At 41.0% G+C, this 16,486-nt stretch overlaps 1 protein-coding gene across 3 annotated transcripts in view; it reads left to right on the top strand.

Moving 5' to 3' along the window:
- The window catches only part of SIRT5 (sirtuin 5), a 35,354-nt gene that overhangs the window by 12,904 nt on the left and 5,964 nt on the right, over positions 1-16,486 (top strand). For 2 of the 3 annotated variants that reach the window (XM_033115928.1, XM_033115927.1), the window contains exons 3-8: positions 321-454; positions 2,765-2,990; positions 5,790-5,877; positions 6,672-6,725; positions 8,078-8,201; positions 9,820-9,935. In XM_033115928.1, the coding sequence (XP_032971819.1) occupies positions 321-454; positions 2,765-2,990; positions 5,790-5,877; positions 6,672-6,725; positions 8,078-8,201; positions 9,820-9,935 (742 nt within the window). The remainder of the gene's footprint in view (positions 1-320; positions 455-2,764; positions 2,991-5,789; positions 5,878-6,671; positions 6,726-8,077; positions 8,202-9,819; positions 9,936-16,486) is intronic. The other variant, XM_033115929.1, reaches the window with a different exon arrangement.

Raw genomic sequence — 16,486 nt, 5'->3', positions numbered from 1 at the left:
TGATTGTTTTGCAGTGAGTTATAGAGACAGCGCACGCCCCAAGCAGGGAGAGTGGCCCCGCCAAGCTTGTTCTCAGGGCATGACACTTGGCACCTCAGCGTCAAGTCCCAGAGCTTTGAACTGTCTGTGGGCATCTGGGCTCTGTCTCCATTTGTTCTGTACATCTGTTAGCACAGTGTGTCCTAAGCTAGTGGCTTCTTCACTTGATGCAAGGTTTCTTAGGAAGGCTCTGCTTTCCGACAGCAGGGGAACCTGTATGGACAATTAACGTGGGATATAAATATCCAAATGCTGATAAAGATTTTATTCTCTCCCTTTAGATATGGCCAGTTTTCGGGAGGTTTTTGCAAAAGCAAAGCACATAGTCGTCCTTTCAGGGGCTGGCATTAGTGCTGAAAGTGGGCTTCCAACTTTCAGAGGAGCTGGTGGTTATTGGAGAAAGTGGAAATCTCAGGTGAGTAGTGTTTCCAGAACATTCAAAGGCTCTTCTAAATGAAACCATAACAGAGTTTGACTCAGAACCTATGCTCATGCCTGAAACCCAGAGAGCAAAGTTTTGAAATCGTGACTCTTTTTTTGTCCTGTTCATTTTGGCATCAACACAGTATCCGTATGATTAAAATCTGAGATCTAAGCAAAGCAGCTAACTCTCCTTACTTTCCAGGTATGTATAGATTACATTTATTCAGATAACAGTTAGATTTCTTGTAGTAAATAAAGTGGAATCAGAAAAACTTGGTTAGCTTAATTCATTACTTTATTATACATACTGAAATTAAGTATTACAATTTTTAAAGTTTCTGTGGACTTTTCATATTAAAACCAAAGTTGGATTATTGAAGGCTTAGGGCTTAATGTTCAAAACTTTATATGAAGGCCATTAAAATGTAAGTTCTACGGGGGCATGGATTGTTTTAAATTCAGTTTTTATTCAAGTATAATAGCCATACAATAAAATTCACCAATTTTAAGTGCAAGTTTGATGACTTTTAAAAATGTATACGTAACGTAGCCACCACCATGGTCACCGTGAAACACTTCTGTGCCCCAGAAAACTCCCTCAAGGCTCTTTGTAGCAGGTTTCCTCCCCTCCCCTGGCCCAGGAAATCCCTAGTTTTGGAGGGCAGGGCATTTTGTCTTTTATTCATTGCTCTGTGCCTCCTCCCAGAACTCTGGCATGTGGTACTTAATAGCTCTTTGTTGGTTGAAGGAAGGCAATCAAATAATTCAGTAATTCAACTCCATACATGAGTTCCAAATGAAGGGTTAATGAACCTTCCCTTCCTTCCTCTATTAACTGTCTCAGGATGGCGAATGTTTAGGATGTTTTGTCACTTCTCCACTGCCCTGCCGATGATGCCGACAGAGGCTCTTTACCTTAAAGGTGAAGGAGGGGAGAGGGAAGAGTGGAGGCCCTTAGGGCCCCACCAGGAAGAGGAGCCCCGAGAGCAGTCCCTGAATTAGAGATGAAGGGTGTGAGGGGTCGCTGGTGTCAGGAGGAGCTGCCAGAGGGCTGGTCAGTCGTGTCAGAGCAGCTCAGAGCTTGTGGGGAAGCAAAGGAGTCAATGGAGTAGGTTTTTGTTTTTGGATTTGTGAAGAATTTTTATTGGGGAACGGTGTGTTTTTCCAGGACCCATCAGCTCTAAGTCAAGTCGTTTTCAATCTAGTTGTGGAGGGTGCAGCTCATTGGCCCACGTGGGAATCGAACCGGCAATGTTAGTGCTATGAGCACTGCGCTCTAACCAACTGAGCCAACTGGCCGCCCTGGAGTATGTTTCTGACTCCAGCTGCGTTCCAGGGACACATATATCCAGGTTCACGTGTCCCACCTGTAAACTGCTTCAGGCCACTTGTGTTCTAAGTGGAGGGCAGGGTGGAAAGAAGTACAGGAGCGCTGCAGAGAATCCACAGTGTAGACGACCCACTCCCCAGATGAAGGCTGGCAATACTACCAGGTAGACAGGGACCTTTACAGTAAAATAAAATGCACAATACTACCACCGTCACAATCAAGATACAGAATTGGAGTCATTGCCAAAGGTTCTCTTGTGCCTTTTTCCTGTCGGCTTCCAGCCCTAGACAGCTACTGTGCTGCTCTGTTCACCATAGATGAGATTGGTCTCTCCCAGAAGAGCAATTGTACTTTAAAAATACATCTTTTATATGTTTTGTTAATATACATATACTGGTTTTTTTTTTTTAATTACGTGTAGTGGTGTGTGTGTAACTATAATTACAGTTATAAAAACTGAGTTTCTCAGCTATGACCATTATACCACAATTGGGCATTTTGCAATTTCACTTTTTTCCTGGACAGATGAAACTGACTTCATATATTTCGGGACACCATGAAAAAGGAGATTCAGCCTAAATTACCTTCCTGCATATTACTTTACTTCATGTTCATGATAACTTACTTGAGTGGTAAATGGGACAGATTGCATTTAATCTGCCTTATAATTGGGGGAATTAAAACGGATTTCTCCAAGGTCCCTTGTTAGTCCCAGAATTGGGACAGAGCCTTCGGCGCAGGCCCTCGCTCTGTGTCTGCCACACTGCATGTACCTACAGTGGACATGTGCCAGCTTGCACCCTCCCAAAGCTGCCTGCCTCCGTTTTAGAGTAAAAGGGGCCTGCAAGTGTTCCCCATGATTGGCAGTCACCCAAGGTTCCGCCTGTGCCCCTTTTCCCCTGCCCCCACCTGTGTTCCGGAACCCTTGCCCTTCTTTCCTTCCCTGACGCCTGCCTCCTCTCTAACCCCCAGGACCTGGCCACTCCTGAGGCCTTTGCCTACAACCCGTCACGCGTGTGGGAGTTCTACCACTACCGGCGGGAAATGATGCAGAGCGCGAAGCCGAACCCTGGGCACCTTGCCATTGCCGAGTGTGAGGCCAGGCTGCACAAGCAGGGCCGCAGGGTCACGGTCATCACCCAAAACATTGATGAGCTGCACCGTAAGGCTGGCACCAAGAACCTTCTGGAAATCCATGGTGAGCACCCTAAGCCCGACATGGGGAGGGGACCCAGACTATAAAACATCCCTCCTGCCGTTTCACACCTGGACCCATTGAATCAGAATCTGCATTTTGACGAGATGCCCAGTGTCTGGTGTGCCCATTACCCTGGGGAGGCGCTGGTCTGCACAGTTCCCCTCCATGGGGTTCTGTTGAATGGTTGTGCTCTGAGACAACTGCCCAGCTGGGCTGAAGGAAATAGGAGGTTTGGGCCATTGAGCAGCTGTGGCTTTAGCAGGAGCTGGCCCCGAAGGACCGCTGCATTCCCGGGGATATCAATTTACTTTACCTTTGTCCTGCAGTTGGCGTGCTCCATGAGGCTGTGCTTCTGCGAAACCCTCAAGCCTTTAGGGAGCTGCCAGCTCAGCGGCCTTCACTGTATCAAGCCCGCCGAGTTTGTGACACGTGCATTTTGCCTTGGGTCCCTTTGGCTTCCCTTCTCTGCCCTGATGACACCTTCTTTTTCCCTCTTGTCTTTTCAATCCTTTCCCCTGTTTGTTGTCACCAAAACCCTAATACATTCATTCATACCAGAGCATAAATGGGTGTGCAAGGATTTCTTCCCCGAAACATTTGCATTTAACAATCTAGAAAACTTCAGTCCCAAGGAATGCTGTCTAATAGTGGGCTTTCCGGAAATAGTGACCCAGTGGGGAAAGTTGCTTGTGTGTGTGTGTCGTGAAGTTGCCCGTTTTTGCCTAGGCTGTGGTCACCCTGATAATAAAAGCCGAGCACTGTTCGTTTGAAGCCCATTTCTCTTTTGTCCCAGCAGCAGTCAGCCACCTACTAATGGAGTGTCTTTTTGGCACCTTCTTCTGCTGGGTCTGGGCCATTTCCACATGGCTCTTCTCATTTCTCTGCAGTGTCAGAATGTAAGCTGTATCACTTGCCATGTATAAAATGCGGATACACCTATCTTAGTTATTTTAAGGATTAAATAAGATAATGTATGCATATGAGTTGGGACTTTTTTGGTTGCAAGTGATAAGAACTGTCATCTAAATTAGGTGAAAATAAAAGACCTTCTTTTCATCAAATTGAAGATGCCATCAGTTTTAAGATGCATCATGTTTTTAATGTGATACTTAGAAAGAAAATAATCTGCCTAAACCATGATATCTTATTTTGTTATCACTTAGAATTATTTTATACTTATAGAAAGGGCTTGTTAAAATTTACTTAGATACATATTTTTAGCAACTCTATCACTCTCATATAAAAAACAAAATATGGGTGAAATAAAGTGAAGATACTTGTCACTATCCAAACAAAATATGAGTGAAATAAAGTGATCAAGATATTTCTCCTGAATGACTCGGAGGCATCGATAACTGTTTCCCACACAGTGGCATGCTGTGTGCCATCAGGGCGGCAGTGAGGCAGCATTCCGTAGGAGGGTGCTCCTCCGTTACCTCTGGCGTTCTCTTCCCAGCTGCCGACACACATTCTGCAAGTTTGATATTGGGCTTTTCTTCACCTTCCCAAAAGAAGATGGAACCCTATGGAAGGGTTCTATAATCAGGACTCATTTTCTTCCTCCAGTGGCCCTTAAATGGTTTGTCGGCTGAAACATGCAGGGGCTGCTTTTGTCCAGTCAGGCCACCGGGCATAACAGCCAAGTCCCCACACGTTTCAGTCGCCAGTGTTACCCTTCACCAAGCGTGTGCAAGCGCTGGCTGTCTCAACCACATCACATCTGTCATGGGGCCAGTAACAACTGTCGGGCCCATCTGAATTTCCGAGATGTCACCATGGAGCAGAGTGGCTGTGTTAAAACTGATAAAATAGGTATATTGGCTCGCAAAACTGAGGAGCCCTGGGGTGGAGGTGACGTCAGCATCAGGCTCTCCTCCCTGCCTCTCCCTCTCCTTTCCTCGGCTTCCTTTGCTCTTGGAGTGAACCTGACTTCTCCGTCTGCGGTGGACCTGCCAGCGATGACAGCATCTGGCGGCTCCAGGCTCACTCGAGCATAGCTTTCTCCTCAGAAGATAAACCTCTGGATGGCCTTGCTTAGGTCACACACCTCCTTTTTGACCAAACACTACCGCTGGAGGGGTAGGGTACTATGATTTGACCAGTCTGGAACTAGTGCCCGAGCTTGTATTTTGGGATGTGATTGACAGCTCCATCAGCTTGGTGTGGGATAGAGGAGAGATGGCTGCTCAAAGAAGAAACGCTGGCCAGAGGGAACAACATGCATCCAGTGCAGTGTGCGGCACGCTCAGCACAACGCGGCACATGGAGAATAGTTAGCGAGTTGCGGTCACCATTATTGGTTTAGCTCAGTGCATGGTTGCTAGTTTTAACAATTATTCTCTTCGTTTATTAGTTGATTATTGATTCATTGAGCTGGTTTTGGATAAAAGATTCAAACTTCAAGTTGAAATTAAGATTCTGTAAGCACATCCCAAGCTACTAAAGCTTTATTATAATCATGTACTGAGTCAATTGTGCCCGTAGGTGTCGGTTGCCTTCTTCTACCCCACTGACCAGTTCAGTTCCACCCAAACATCACTCCAAGGTGATCGGAGAGCGCCTTAGTCATGTAGTAAGTTATTTCACCTGTCTCTCTTCCCTCCAGATTATAAAGTCTGGGCAGGTGCTCTCGGCTTGTTCAGTAGCACTGCATGCCTTTTCATTTCCCAGGATACCTAGGGTAGGCCCATTTGCTAAAATGTACACGTAAAAGCTAAATGGTTTTGTACTCTTTTGGACATGGAGACAATTGATTTTGGTTATACTATTTCTGGTCTTGCTTAACTTGTGTTTTTCCAGGTAGCATATTTAAAACTCGATGTACCTCTTGTGGAGTTGTGGCTGAGAACCACAAGAGTCCGATTTGTCCAGCTTTATCAGGAAAAGGGTAATTATGCCGCATTACAGACTAAGTGTATGTTGTTTTCTCCTCTAAGTTGAATACAAATACGAGGAAATTGAACAGTAATTTAAGCTTCCCATGGATATTTATTGGAAATAAGACTAGATACAGTATACCATTTGATGAAAGAAGTATTTTGCTCACAATTTACAGTGTTAAGTGAAAACCACAGGTTCTAAATGAACCCAACTTTGTATTTAAACACACACACCTCTCTCTCTCACTCCCCATGTTAATGTATCTGTGTATAGACAATAGACCTGAAGAAAATACAACAAAATGTTAACAGTAATTATCAGGAGTGGTGGGAGGATGGCTGATTTTGATTTCTTTATATCTTTTTGAATTTTCCAACATTTCTATGATGAATATGTATTATTATTATAATTAGGGAAAGAAATTAAGAATAGACTTAGAATATTGAGAAAAATTGTACCTGACCATTTTACATTAGTATACATTATACAAGTAATATAACAATATAATATCATTGCATGAGATGCAAATTATAACATATACAATACCAATCATAAAACACCCCGTTAGCACATTGGCTGCTCCCCGCTTTCCCCACATACAAATTCCCTCTCTTGAGGTAAAACCATGTGTAATTTTTTGGTGTCTATCCTTTGAGTACCCTTCTCAGTCAGCATGTATTAATTAGGAGTTTTGTACCATCTCCTGCCAGGCAAATATATTTAACTCATGGGGTTAGGTTATTTCTTTGTTCTTTGATTATACCGATGACATTCTCTCTTTTCTAATATTGCTTATTTCAGTGCTCCAGAACCCGAAACGCATGATGCCAGAATCCCAGTTGAGAAACTTCCCCGGTGGGTAAAAACCTTTGATTTGTATTTGGTGTTCCAGATTGAAAAAAGAAAAAGAAAATTAAGAATCAAAATCTAAGTTCATTTGGTGAGGTGCCTCTTAAATGCACAAATGTAAAAACCATCCCTGAGCTATGAGGCCAAGGGCTAAAGAACAAAGGATGAACCAAACCAAGGTCAAGAGAACTGCTGCTTTTCCATCCCTTTTTGCTTTGTGTTAGGGCAGGACAATTTGAGGTTTGGAAAGTTTCTGAAGCTGTTACGCTACAGAGGCTTATCCAGTCTATAGAAAGCACGGCGGCGGGTGTCCTGTAACTGGACAATAAAGGTTAGTTACTATCATCTTCACCCTCTGCATTGTCAGCAGTGTTATTAATCGAGGGTCATGGAGACAGGAAAAGTTCTTGCAAAGCTGAAATTATAGGACTAAACATAATTTTCGTAGATTAAAAAATAAAAAAAAACCTAGAACTATTTTTATGTCAAATTTTCAAAACCAGACATTAAAACAGCACTTCCGAAAGTAGATCCATGTGATGTTCACAGGCATTGCTTGAAGAAAAGATGTTACCTGCTCAAATAACACGAGACTAAACAAAGTTCAAGTATGTTTGTTTTACTGCAGGACTTCTCAGAGCATGTCATATGCTAAAATACTTTGTTACTCTCTAATACGTGGTTATGTTAATATTTCACTGGTTTATTTAACTACAGAACCCTTTTTATTTTTCTTAATAAGGGTTTTCCTTACTAAATACGAAAGTTTGGATCTGAAAGAACAGGGAATCCTGGGGAGTTCCTGAATAGGAGATTAATATGATGAAAATGATATTTGGGGGGGATTATTTTAGAAGGTACATGTAAGAGGACTAAGAGGTAGTAGGGAGTGAACAATAAGAGAATTTTAGTGATCGACACTAGAGAACTTGGCTACACACAGGGCAAGAGAAAGGTGAATCTCGGAGAAAATGAGAGGAAGTCATTGATGAAATTAGGGGGTTGTTGGGGTGTCGGAGGCAGATCTGAGTCCAGTGTTCCCCCCAGGTCAGTAACTGAGCACAGTCCTGCCCATGAGTGTGAAGAAGTAATTGCGAAAGAGAAGGTCAAGCTTGGCTGAAATGCATTTGTCACTAATCAACCCAGTGCACCCAGACCAAATAAAAGCTTGATAAGGCGGTTAAAGTTAGTACTTCGTGTTCAGGACAAGCTCATGTGAGCTGGGAGCGCAGGGATAGTGATAAGAAGGATCAGAGGTGACCGATCTGGACAGACTGGATTTGGGGGGGCCCCTGGCCTTCCTCGGGCAGACCGAGCAGGGCAGGGCTTGGGATTGGCTTAAGGATACATTCTTACAGGTGTGAAGAGGCAGCGTGTGGAGGACTGCTGCGACCTCACGTAGTTTGGTTTGGAGAAAACCTGGATCCTGCCATTCTGGAGGAGGTTCACAGAGAGCTGGCCCTCTGTGACTTATGTCTAGTGGTAGGTCACACCCTTCTCTGAAACACCAGGACTGGGGTGGAGTTTGCTGTTGTTCCGTCTCCTCCCCTCCCTTCCCCTCTCCTCCCCTCCCTTCCCCCATCTCCCTTCCTTCTCTTAAGATGGGTTTTGAAGGATCTTGTGTCCTACAGAAAACCCAAGAAACAATAAATAAAAACTGATCTTAAGATATGAAACTATGCAAGACCATGGTTTGGGCTTCTCAAAGCCTTTCCTACCCCTCACAAAATCATAAAAACAACATGTTATTGGCTCTGATTTTAAAAATAATACATGCTCATTATTAAATATAGTTGAGAAAATACAAAAAGAGTAAATTAGAAATCACTGATAATTCTACCACCCAGAAATAGTTAGTGTTAGCATTTTGGCATATTTTCTTCTAGACCAGGGTGAGCAGATGGAGGCCTATGGGCCACATGTGGTCTGCCACCTGTTTTTGTAAATAAAGTTTTATTGGAACACAATACGTTCTTCTACATACAGTCCATGGCTGCTTTCACACTACATGGCATAGTTGAATGTTTGTGACAGAGACTATATGGCTTGCAAAGCCTGAAAAGATGTACTATTTGGCTTTTTACAGAAAACGTTTGCCCACCCCTGGTCTAAACCTTTTTCATGCAGATGTACACATATTGATTAAAATTAAGAAACACGTTCATACTATATGTTCTGTTTTGAAACTCCGTCAATCACGTAGCCATTCACTTAGCATATTCCATGTCAATACATCCAAATGCACATCGTCTTTTAATTGGCTGCATGGTGTTCTAGTGCATGAATGTAAATGATATATTTAACCAATCCTCTATTGTTGGACATTTAGGCTGTTTCAGATGTTGATGTTTTAAAACAATGCTGTGGTGAATAGCTTCAGACATAACATATATGTCTATGTCAACAGACATAACTCTTAGCATGCTCTTCAAATTATTTCTTTAGGACAAATTCCCTAGAAGTGGAATTAATTGGACAAGGGGGAGATATATTTCACCTTTTCCTTAACACATCTTTAAAAGCAGAGGCCCTCGCTCATGTGTGCATATTCGTTCAGCCAGTATTTACTGAGTGCCTCCCAGCTGAGTGTAGTGTCAGTGTTCATGATAGATGACTGGGAAAAGCTGGCCATTTCTTCCCATTTTTGTGAAGAACGGATATTCATAGGTAAAAACCTGAATGAATATACATCAAAATGTCAACAGTGGTTATCTTGCTGTTAGTAGGATTGTGAAAGACATGATGTTTATTCTTTGAATTATCTAACAAAAAAAAAAATGGAACATAGATTATTTGCATCACTTCAAAGAGCAGAAACAAAAATAAAACTAACCCCCAAAAGGTGATGATTGAGTCATTTCTTGGCCACTCTCTTTTTGCACAACTCTCCTTTTCACAGCGGTTGTCCTCCTGAATTCCAGTGATCAGCCAAAAAGACGCCGCCTAACTTCCCATTTGTCCCTGAAACACTGTCCATTTATCCCAGCCAGCTTAGCTTTCCTCACGCCTGCAACCACCAGCTTATGTGAGGTTTTCTGAAAAAATGTTTCTTTTCCCCATAGTTTGCTCATTTGTCCATTTCCATCTGTTTGCTTTGTAGGTGGGAACTTCCTCTGTGGTTTATCCTGCTGCCATGTTTGCCCCCCAGGTGTCAGCCAGGGGTGTGCCAGTGGCCGAATTTAACATGGAAACCACCCCAGCCACCAACACATTCAGGTACAAGGATTTCCAAGGTGGGAGATGGCAGGTATTGAGCAGGGTTGAACGTGGTCAGCTAAAGAGATTTTACCTACTGTTCTAATTTTTAAAAAGACACAGAGTTGTGTTTTATTTGGTCTGTATAGTTGCTTTTATGGAAGAACAGAATATCGTTAACTGTAGATTACGGTGACTCTGTCTTTTTACGGTGGTTTGCCACAGGACTTTTATTTTTTTCACATTTTGAGCGCTCTTCGTGATTCCTTAGACGTTGCTTTCATTTGTCTTTTCAGCTAGATTTAGTCATGGCATATAGATGAAGGCTTAGCAGGTTAGCCTGGCGGAACTCCACCGCCCGCTGCTCTCATTGTGAGGCTACTTGGGCAAATTCCTCTTTGGTCTAATTACCGAGACTATTTGTATTTGTGACCATATTATTGGTCCTGTGGCCCATGTTTGTGTGGAAAGAACAGATCATCATGGTATGCATTTTTCATCTCATTTTAGGTGCCATTGTACAGCTTTACCTTTGTTTTGCTTTCTTTTTTCACCCCTGCTTTTTTGCCTTTTCTTTTAATTTGGTTTATATGTTATAGTCAGTCTGCTTAATTCCTTTCTAGAATAAGGTAGAATATAAATAATATATATATATATATACACACACACACACACACACATATATACATACATACATACGTACATTTTTATATATATGTATGTGTGTGTGTGTGTGTGTGTGTGTATATATATATATATATATGTGGATATATGGAATATATATACTTCACTGAAACTGTTGTTATTGCTTTAATCAGTGGTTTTCACCCTCAGCTGCATGTTTTTAAAATACTGACCACTGGGCACCACTCTCATGAGATTCTGATATAATTGATCTGAGGTGTAGCCTGGGCATCATGACTTTTATAAGGTCCCTACGTGATTCTAATGTGCAGCCAGGATGAGAACCTCTGTTCTAAGTCTTCACTGGGAAAAAAATGTGCCACAGGCTGTGTAGAAACTCTTCAGTATGAGCCTCGGTAGGCGAGTTAGCTGGCGTTGGTCCTAGACTTCTCCAGGTCTCTGTAATCAGCGATAGCCTGTGTTCTCAGTCCATAGTTCTTCATTTGTGTGTATGTGTGGGAACTAGGAAGACACCCTTTTTAAAAATCACCCTCTATGTAAAACTTATACTCTGAAAAACTACAGAATGTTTTTTGAAAAAAATAAAGAAGAACTAAACATATGGAAGCACATTCATGTTCATGGATAACTTAATACGTTTAAGATGGCAATATACGTCAAGTTGATTTGCAGATTCACCCAGTCCCTGTCAAAATTGTAGCTGGCTTCTTTGCTGAAATTGAGAAAGTGATCCTAAATTTCACATGAAAGTGCAAGGGACGCAGAATAGCCAAAGTGAAAAGAAAAATGAAGTTGGAGAACTCAGACTTCCAATTTCAAAACTTACTAGAAAGTTACCATGTGGTACTGACATAAGGATAGACATATAGAGCAGTGGAGTCGAACTGAGAGCTAAGAATTAAGCCTTTGCATTTGTGGTCAACTGATTTTTGAAAAGGTACAAAGACAAATCAATGAGGGAAAAGAATAGTCTTTTTAACAAATGGTGCTGGAACAGCTGGATAGCCATGTGTAAAAGAATAAAATTGGACCCCTTCATCACACCATATACAAAAAATAACTTAAATGGATCACAGACCTAAATATAAGAGCTAAAAATATAAAATTCTGGAAAGAAAATACAAGAATAAATCTTTGTGACCTTGAGTTAGTCAAAGCCTCCTTGATAGGACATCAAAAAGCACAGGTAACATAAGAAAATGGATACATTAGACTTCATCAAAATTAAAAACTACTTCACTGGACACCATCAATATAGTGAAAAAGACAGAATGGAAGACAATGTTTGCAAGTCTAATATTTGATAAGGGACTTATATTCATAATATATAAAGAACTCTCACAACCTAATAATAAAAAGACAAATAACCCAATTGAAAAATGGGCCAAAGATTTAAATAGACAGTTCTCCAAATATATACATATGGTCATTAAGCACATTGAAAAGAGGCTAATCATCATTAATCATTAGGGAAATGCAAATTAAAACCACAACACGATGCTACTTAACCACGAGCAGGGCTATACAGTAGTCCCCCTTTTCCGCAGGGCATACGTTCCAAGACCCCCAGTGGATGCTTGTAACCACAGATAGTATCAAACCCTATACACACTATGTTTTTTTTCCTGTGCATACATACCTATGGTAATGTTTAATTTATAAAATAGGCACAGTAAGGGATTAACAACAATAACTGATAAAATAGAATGATTATAACAATATACTGTAATAAAAATTATGTGAATGTAGTCTCTTTCAGCAAAGCTTATTGTACTATATTCTTGTGATGAGATGATATAATGCCTATGTGGTGAAATGAAGTGAGGTACTCAGACAGCATGCAATTTAAAACTTATGAATTGTTTACTTCTGGAATTTTCCATGCAATATTTTTGGACTGCAGTTGACTGCAGGTAACTGAAACTGTGGAAAGTGAAACTGCTGATATGGGGGGGGACTACTGTAATTTTTAAAGAGGAAAATAAGTGTTGGTAAAGAAATTGGACCCCTCATACATTGCTGGTGGGAACGTACAATGGCACAGCTGCTTTGGAAAGCAGTCTGGCAGCTGCTCAGAAGGTTAAATACAGAGTTAACATATGACCCAGCAGTTCTATTCCTATGTAGATAGCCAAGAGAAATGAAAACGTGTACACAAAAATGTATACATGAATGTTCATAGCAGCATTGTTCAAAATAATCAAAAAGTAGAAACAACCCAAATGCCCTTCCACTGATGAATGAATAAACAGAATTTGGTATATATACAATAGAATATTATGGAGCCATAAAAACAACGAAGTGCTGATACATGCCACATAATGATGACCATTGAAAACTTTATACCGAGTGAAAGAAACCAGACACACTAGACAAAGGAATCATATTGTATGATTCCTTTTATATGAAATATCCAGAATAGGCTGCTTGCTGGTTAGAAGAAACTTTGATCAAATTTGACAAGTTACCCATCAACCAGTACCAACCACAGAACAACCATCTGTTTCTTGGCTTCTTTGGGGAGCTGAGTATGTCTGTACCACTAAGTCCGGGAATTTTCCCAGATGAATATAACTTACCAGTGAAGCCAGCAATGCTTTTATCTGGGATTCATCAAAGCTGACATTTAGAAGAGACTAGGGTGACCATCTTACCCTACTCTGTTTTTCAAGTGGAGAACCAAGCCTAGAGCCACTGGGTGGCTTTTTTAAACCCACAGCTTAATTTAAACCCAATGGCAGAATTTTCTCTTACATCTCACATGTAACAGATTTTGGTTGAATTCTCTGTCAGAGGCCAGCAAGTTACTGCCTGTAGGCCAAAGTCACCTACCATCTGTATTTATAAATAAAGTTTTATTGGAACTCAGCCATGGCCATGTGTTTATGTATTGTCTACGCTGCTTTTGATCGACAACAGAATTGAGTAGTTGCAACAGAGACTGTCTGGCCAGCAAAGCCTAAAATATTTATTCTCTGGCTCTCTACAGAAAAAAGTTTGCCAACCCCTGCTCTCAGTTAATGAGAAAAATAAAAATTGGAATAACGTTTGCTTTCACCTGATTTTCTTTATTACCTAAATAGGTAGCCAGAATGCTACCAACATTTTAAACTTGGATCTCAGAAGACTCTTTAGATTTTGCAAAAGTTCTTTCGATTCTTTGTCCCAACCCTAATTGAGAGACAGTCATAGGATTTGCCTCACTGAAATATGTTAATGAGTTCCAGTTTTGTTTTTGTCGTTTTCCCCATCCCCGATGGGTGTGTTGGATGACTTCTGATAAATTATTGCTGTTAGTGTACACACTAGGCATTTTCAGATTTAGGCTTTAAGATTTTGACTGTTAATCATCAACCCCAGGGGTCCTTGGCATGGAAGGGTCAGTGCATTTGCTGAGGCAGAAATGGGACTTGCGTTCCTCCTAGGCTGGTGTGCAGGGACTGCCAAGATCCATGGACCCCCCACACCCTGCAACCTTCACGTTGTTCATCTTTTTATTTCTCTAAACTTTGGAATTTATTTATTAAGTCCCCACTATGTTCTAGACACTGTTCTAGGTGCTTAGGATAAGATGTATCAGTCAACAAAACACAAACTCTACCATGTGAAGATGCATTCAGGTGGCAGAGGCAAACAGTAAACAGCAAGCATAATAAATGTGCAAATTCTACAGCATGTGAGGAGGTAGGTGATAAAGCTACTGGAAGAAGCAAAGGTAGAGTTGGGGGGTGGGATGCAGACAGCTTACAGGATTCAGTGGGGTCGTTAAGGCCAGCCTCACTGAGAAGAGATTTGAGCAGACTTGAAGGAGATGAAGGCATTAGCTAAAGAGATGACCTGGGCTAAGACCTTTCCAGACGCTGGGACCACCTGGAGCAAAGGCTCCAAGGGAAGCGTGACTGAGAGGTTGGAGGGACAGCAAAGAGGTCATTGTGGCTGGAGCGGAGGGAGGAAGTCCCAGAAGAGGTGGGTAGGAAGGGAAGGAAGTACCATGTTTGTGTGGGGGAAGAAATGCCCCCAGAGAAAGTGCCACCACTGTTGGTGGAGCTTAGAAGACATTGTCAGCCAGAAAATGGTTTTATAGACTGCTTTAATTATGTGTTTACTCATCAAGTGTAAAGAGGTTACTTCTTTTAATTTACAGTTGACCACATTTTACAGGGAAGTCTAGTGCCCTATGTAGCTGGATTATCAAGGATCAATAATAAGGGCCCTTTTAGTCGTGCATTTGGACCCTTAGTGGTCTGTTGATTTAAAAAAAAAAAAAGTCACTTAAAGCAAGAATAATAAGAAAAGGACACATAGATACCTGAAATATTTTATTTTCACTTAAAAGCATAAATGTACATTCATTCATTTTTTTTTCTTTAATAGAGCTAAGGGCCTTTTCTTTGAGTAGGAATCTGCTGATTGGAGCTCACCTTTCTTGTGAAAATCATACTCATAAGCTTCTGGGTGTTCCCCGGATTTCCCGGAAGATAAAAATCACCCCAGCGCTTATTGTAAAACAAAACAGACAACCAAGAAAATCAGATCCCGACGCCCCAGTGTACATTTCCTGAGTCAGAATTTCTAGGGCAAGAGGACTGTTTATCTGTATATTTAACAAGTGCCTCAGGCGACTTTTATCATCAGGAAATCTTGGAAAACACTGGATTACAACTTCTGGTTTTGATTTTTCTTCTCTTTTTTTAAGTGGAGAAAACGTACAAAAAGAAACTTGTGACGCAATCTTTTCCACCTACAGCAAATTTAACAGAATTATTTTTAGTGACTCACTGAGTCTTTCCAAAGTATTCAATTAATTTTCCTAGAAACAACCCTCTTTTAGCAGCTATATTTGTGCAGTTTATTACATAATTTTAAATTGGATAATTACATTAACCACTAAAAGTGGCATGAACAGATTCTGGAACATAGTAGCCTTGGGTATTCCACGATAGGAGGGGGTGGGGAAAGTGCACTGGGTGCTAGAACGGGGGTCTTCAAACATTTTTGTTCATGTACCTCTGTCACATTTTTAAACTTGACATTTAAATTCTTTTTAAATCATTAAAAAAGATTTGACACTAAGAGTATTGGAAATAAAATACGTACATTTTAAAATAAAACTTTTGTGGTTGGAAATGTATCCAGGCAAATCTGAATGGCACAAGTGCTGGATAGCTATCATCATCCATTCACAAAATAAATATATCCGCCCTTTTAACAAGTGGAGCTGTCTCAGTTTTTCTTTTTGTCTTTGAACTTGTACTTCTGTTCTACTTCCACCACACACATTTGTACTAATGTAATATATTTTTATGCTGGAAAATCTGTTGACTACCCCGTAATACTTTGCAACAAAATATCATGAATTATTTAATTATTTTCAGTTTCCTTAAAACTTAAAAAAAAGTTGTTAAAAATTTCTGTTAGATTGAATTATCACTACAGTAATTTGTAGTATGTCATTGAAAACAACAAATAAATGATAAATTTTAATTAATACTTCCATAAAAGTAAAATTTTATTGGAAATGCATTTCTCAATAGATGCATGGGACCTGAATTTGTTTAAATTAGTTCGTGTGTCCATGTACGTATTGTTAGGAGACGGAGTTCATGTTATAACCTGCAGTCACCAGAAATGAACCTGTAGTCTGAGAAGACAGGTTTACTAACTCAACGTAATGAGGGAGATTCCTTCCACGCCACAGGAATGAGGGGGCATGTCCCCAAACAAAAGAGAAGATGGAATTACAGGATTTGTTGGGAGGGTGGAATTTACATGAAACTTAAATGAAGCAGGTTTTGATAGACAGCAACTGGCAGGACTTTGTGGAAAGGGATTCTGTCTGGTCTGGCTGGCAAAGAGGACTCAGGGTTCCGTGTCCTTGGAAATGACAAAGTGGAGGTAGATGGAACTGTTGTACCCAGACACCCCTT

The sequence above is a fragment of the Rhinolophus ferrumequinum genome, chromosome 9, assembly GCF_004115265.2.
Source record: "Rhinolophus ferrumequinum isolate MPI-CBG mRhiFer1 chromosome 9, mRhiFer1_v1.p, whole genome shotgun sequence".
Classification (NCBI taxonomy): Eukaryota; Metazoa; Chordata; class Mammalia; order Chiroptera; family Rhinolophidae; genus Rhinolophus; species Rhinolophus ferrumequinum.
This window is presented reverse-complemented; position numbering and strand designations above follow the sequence as displayed.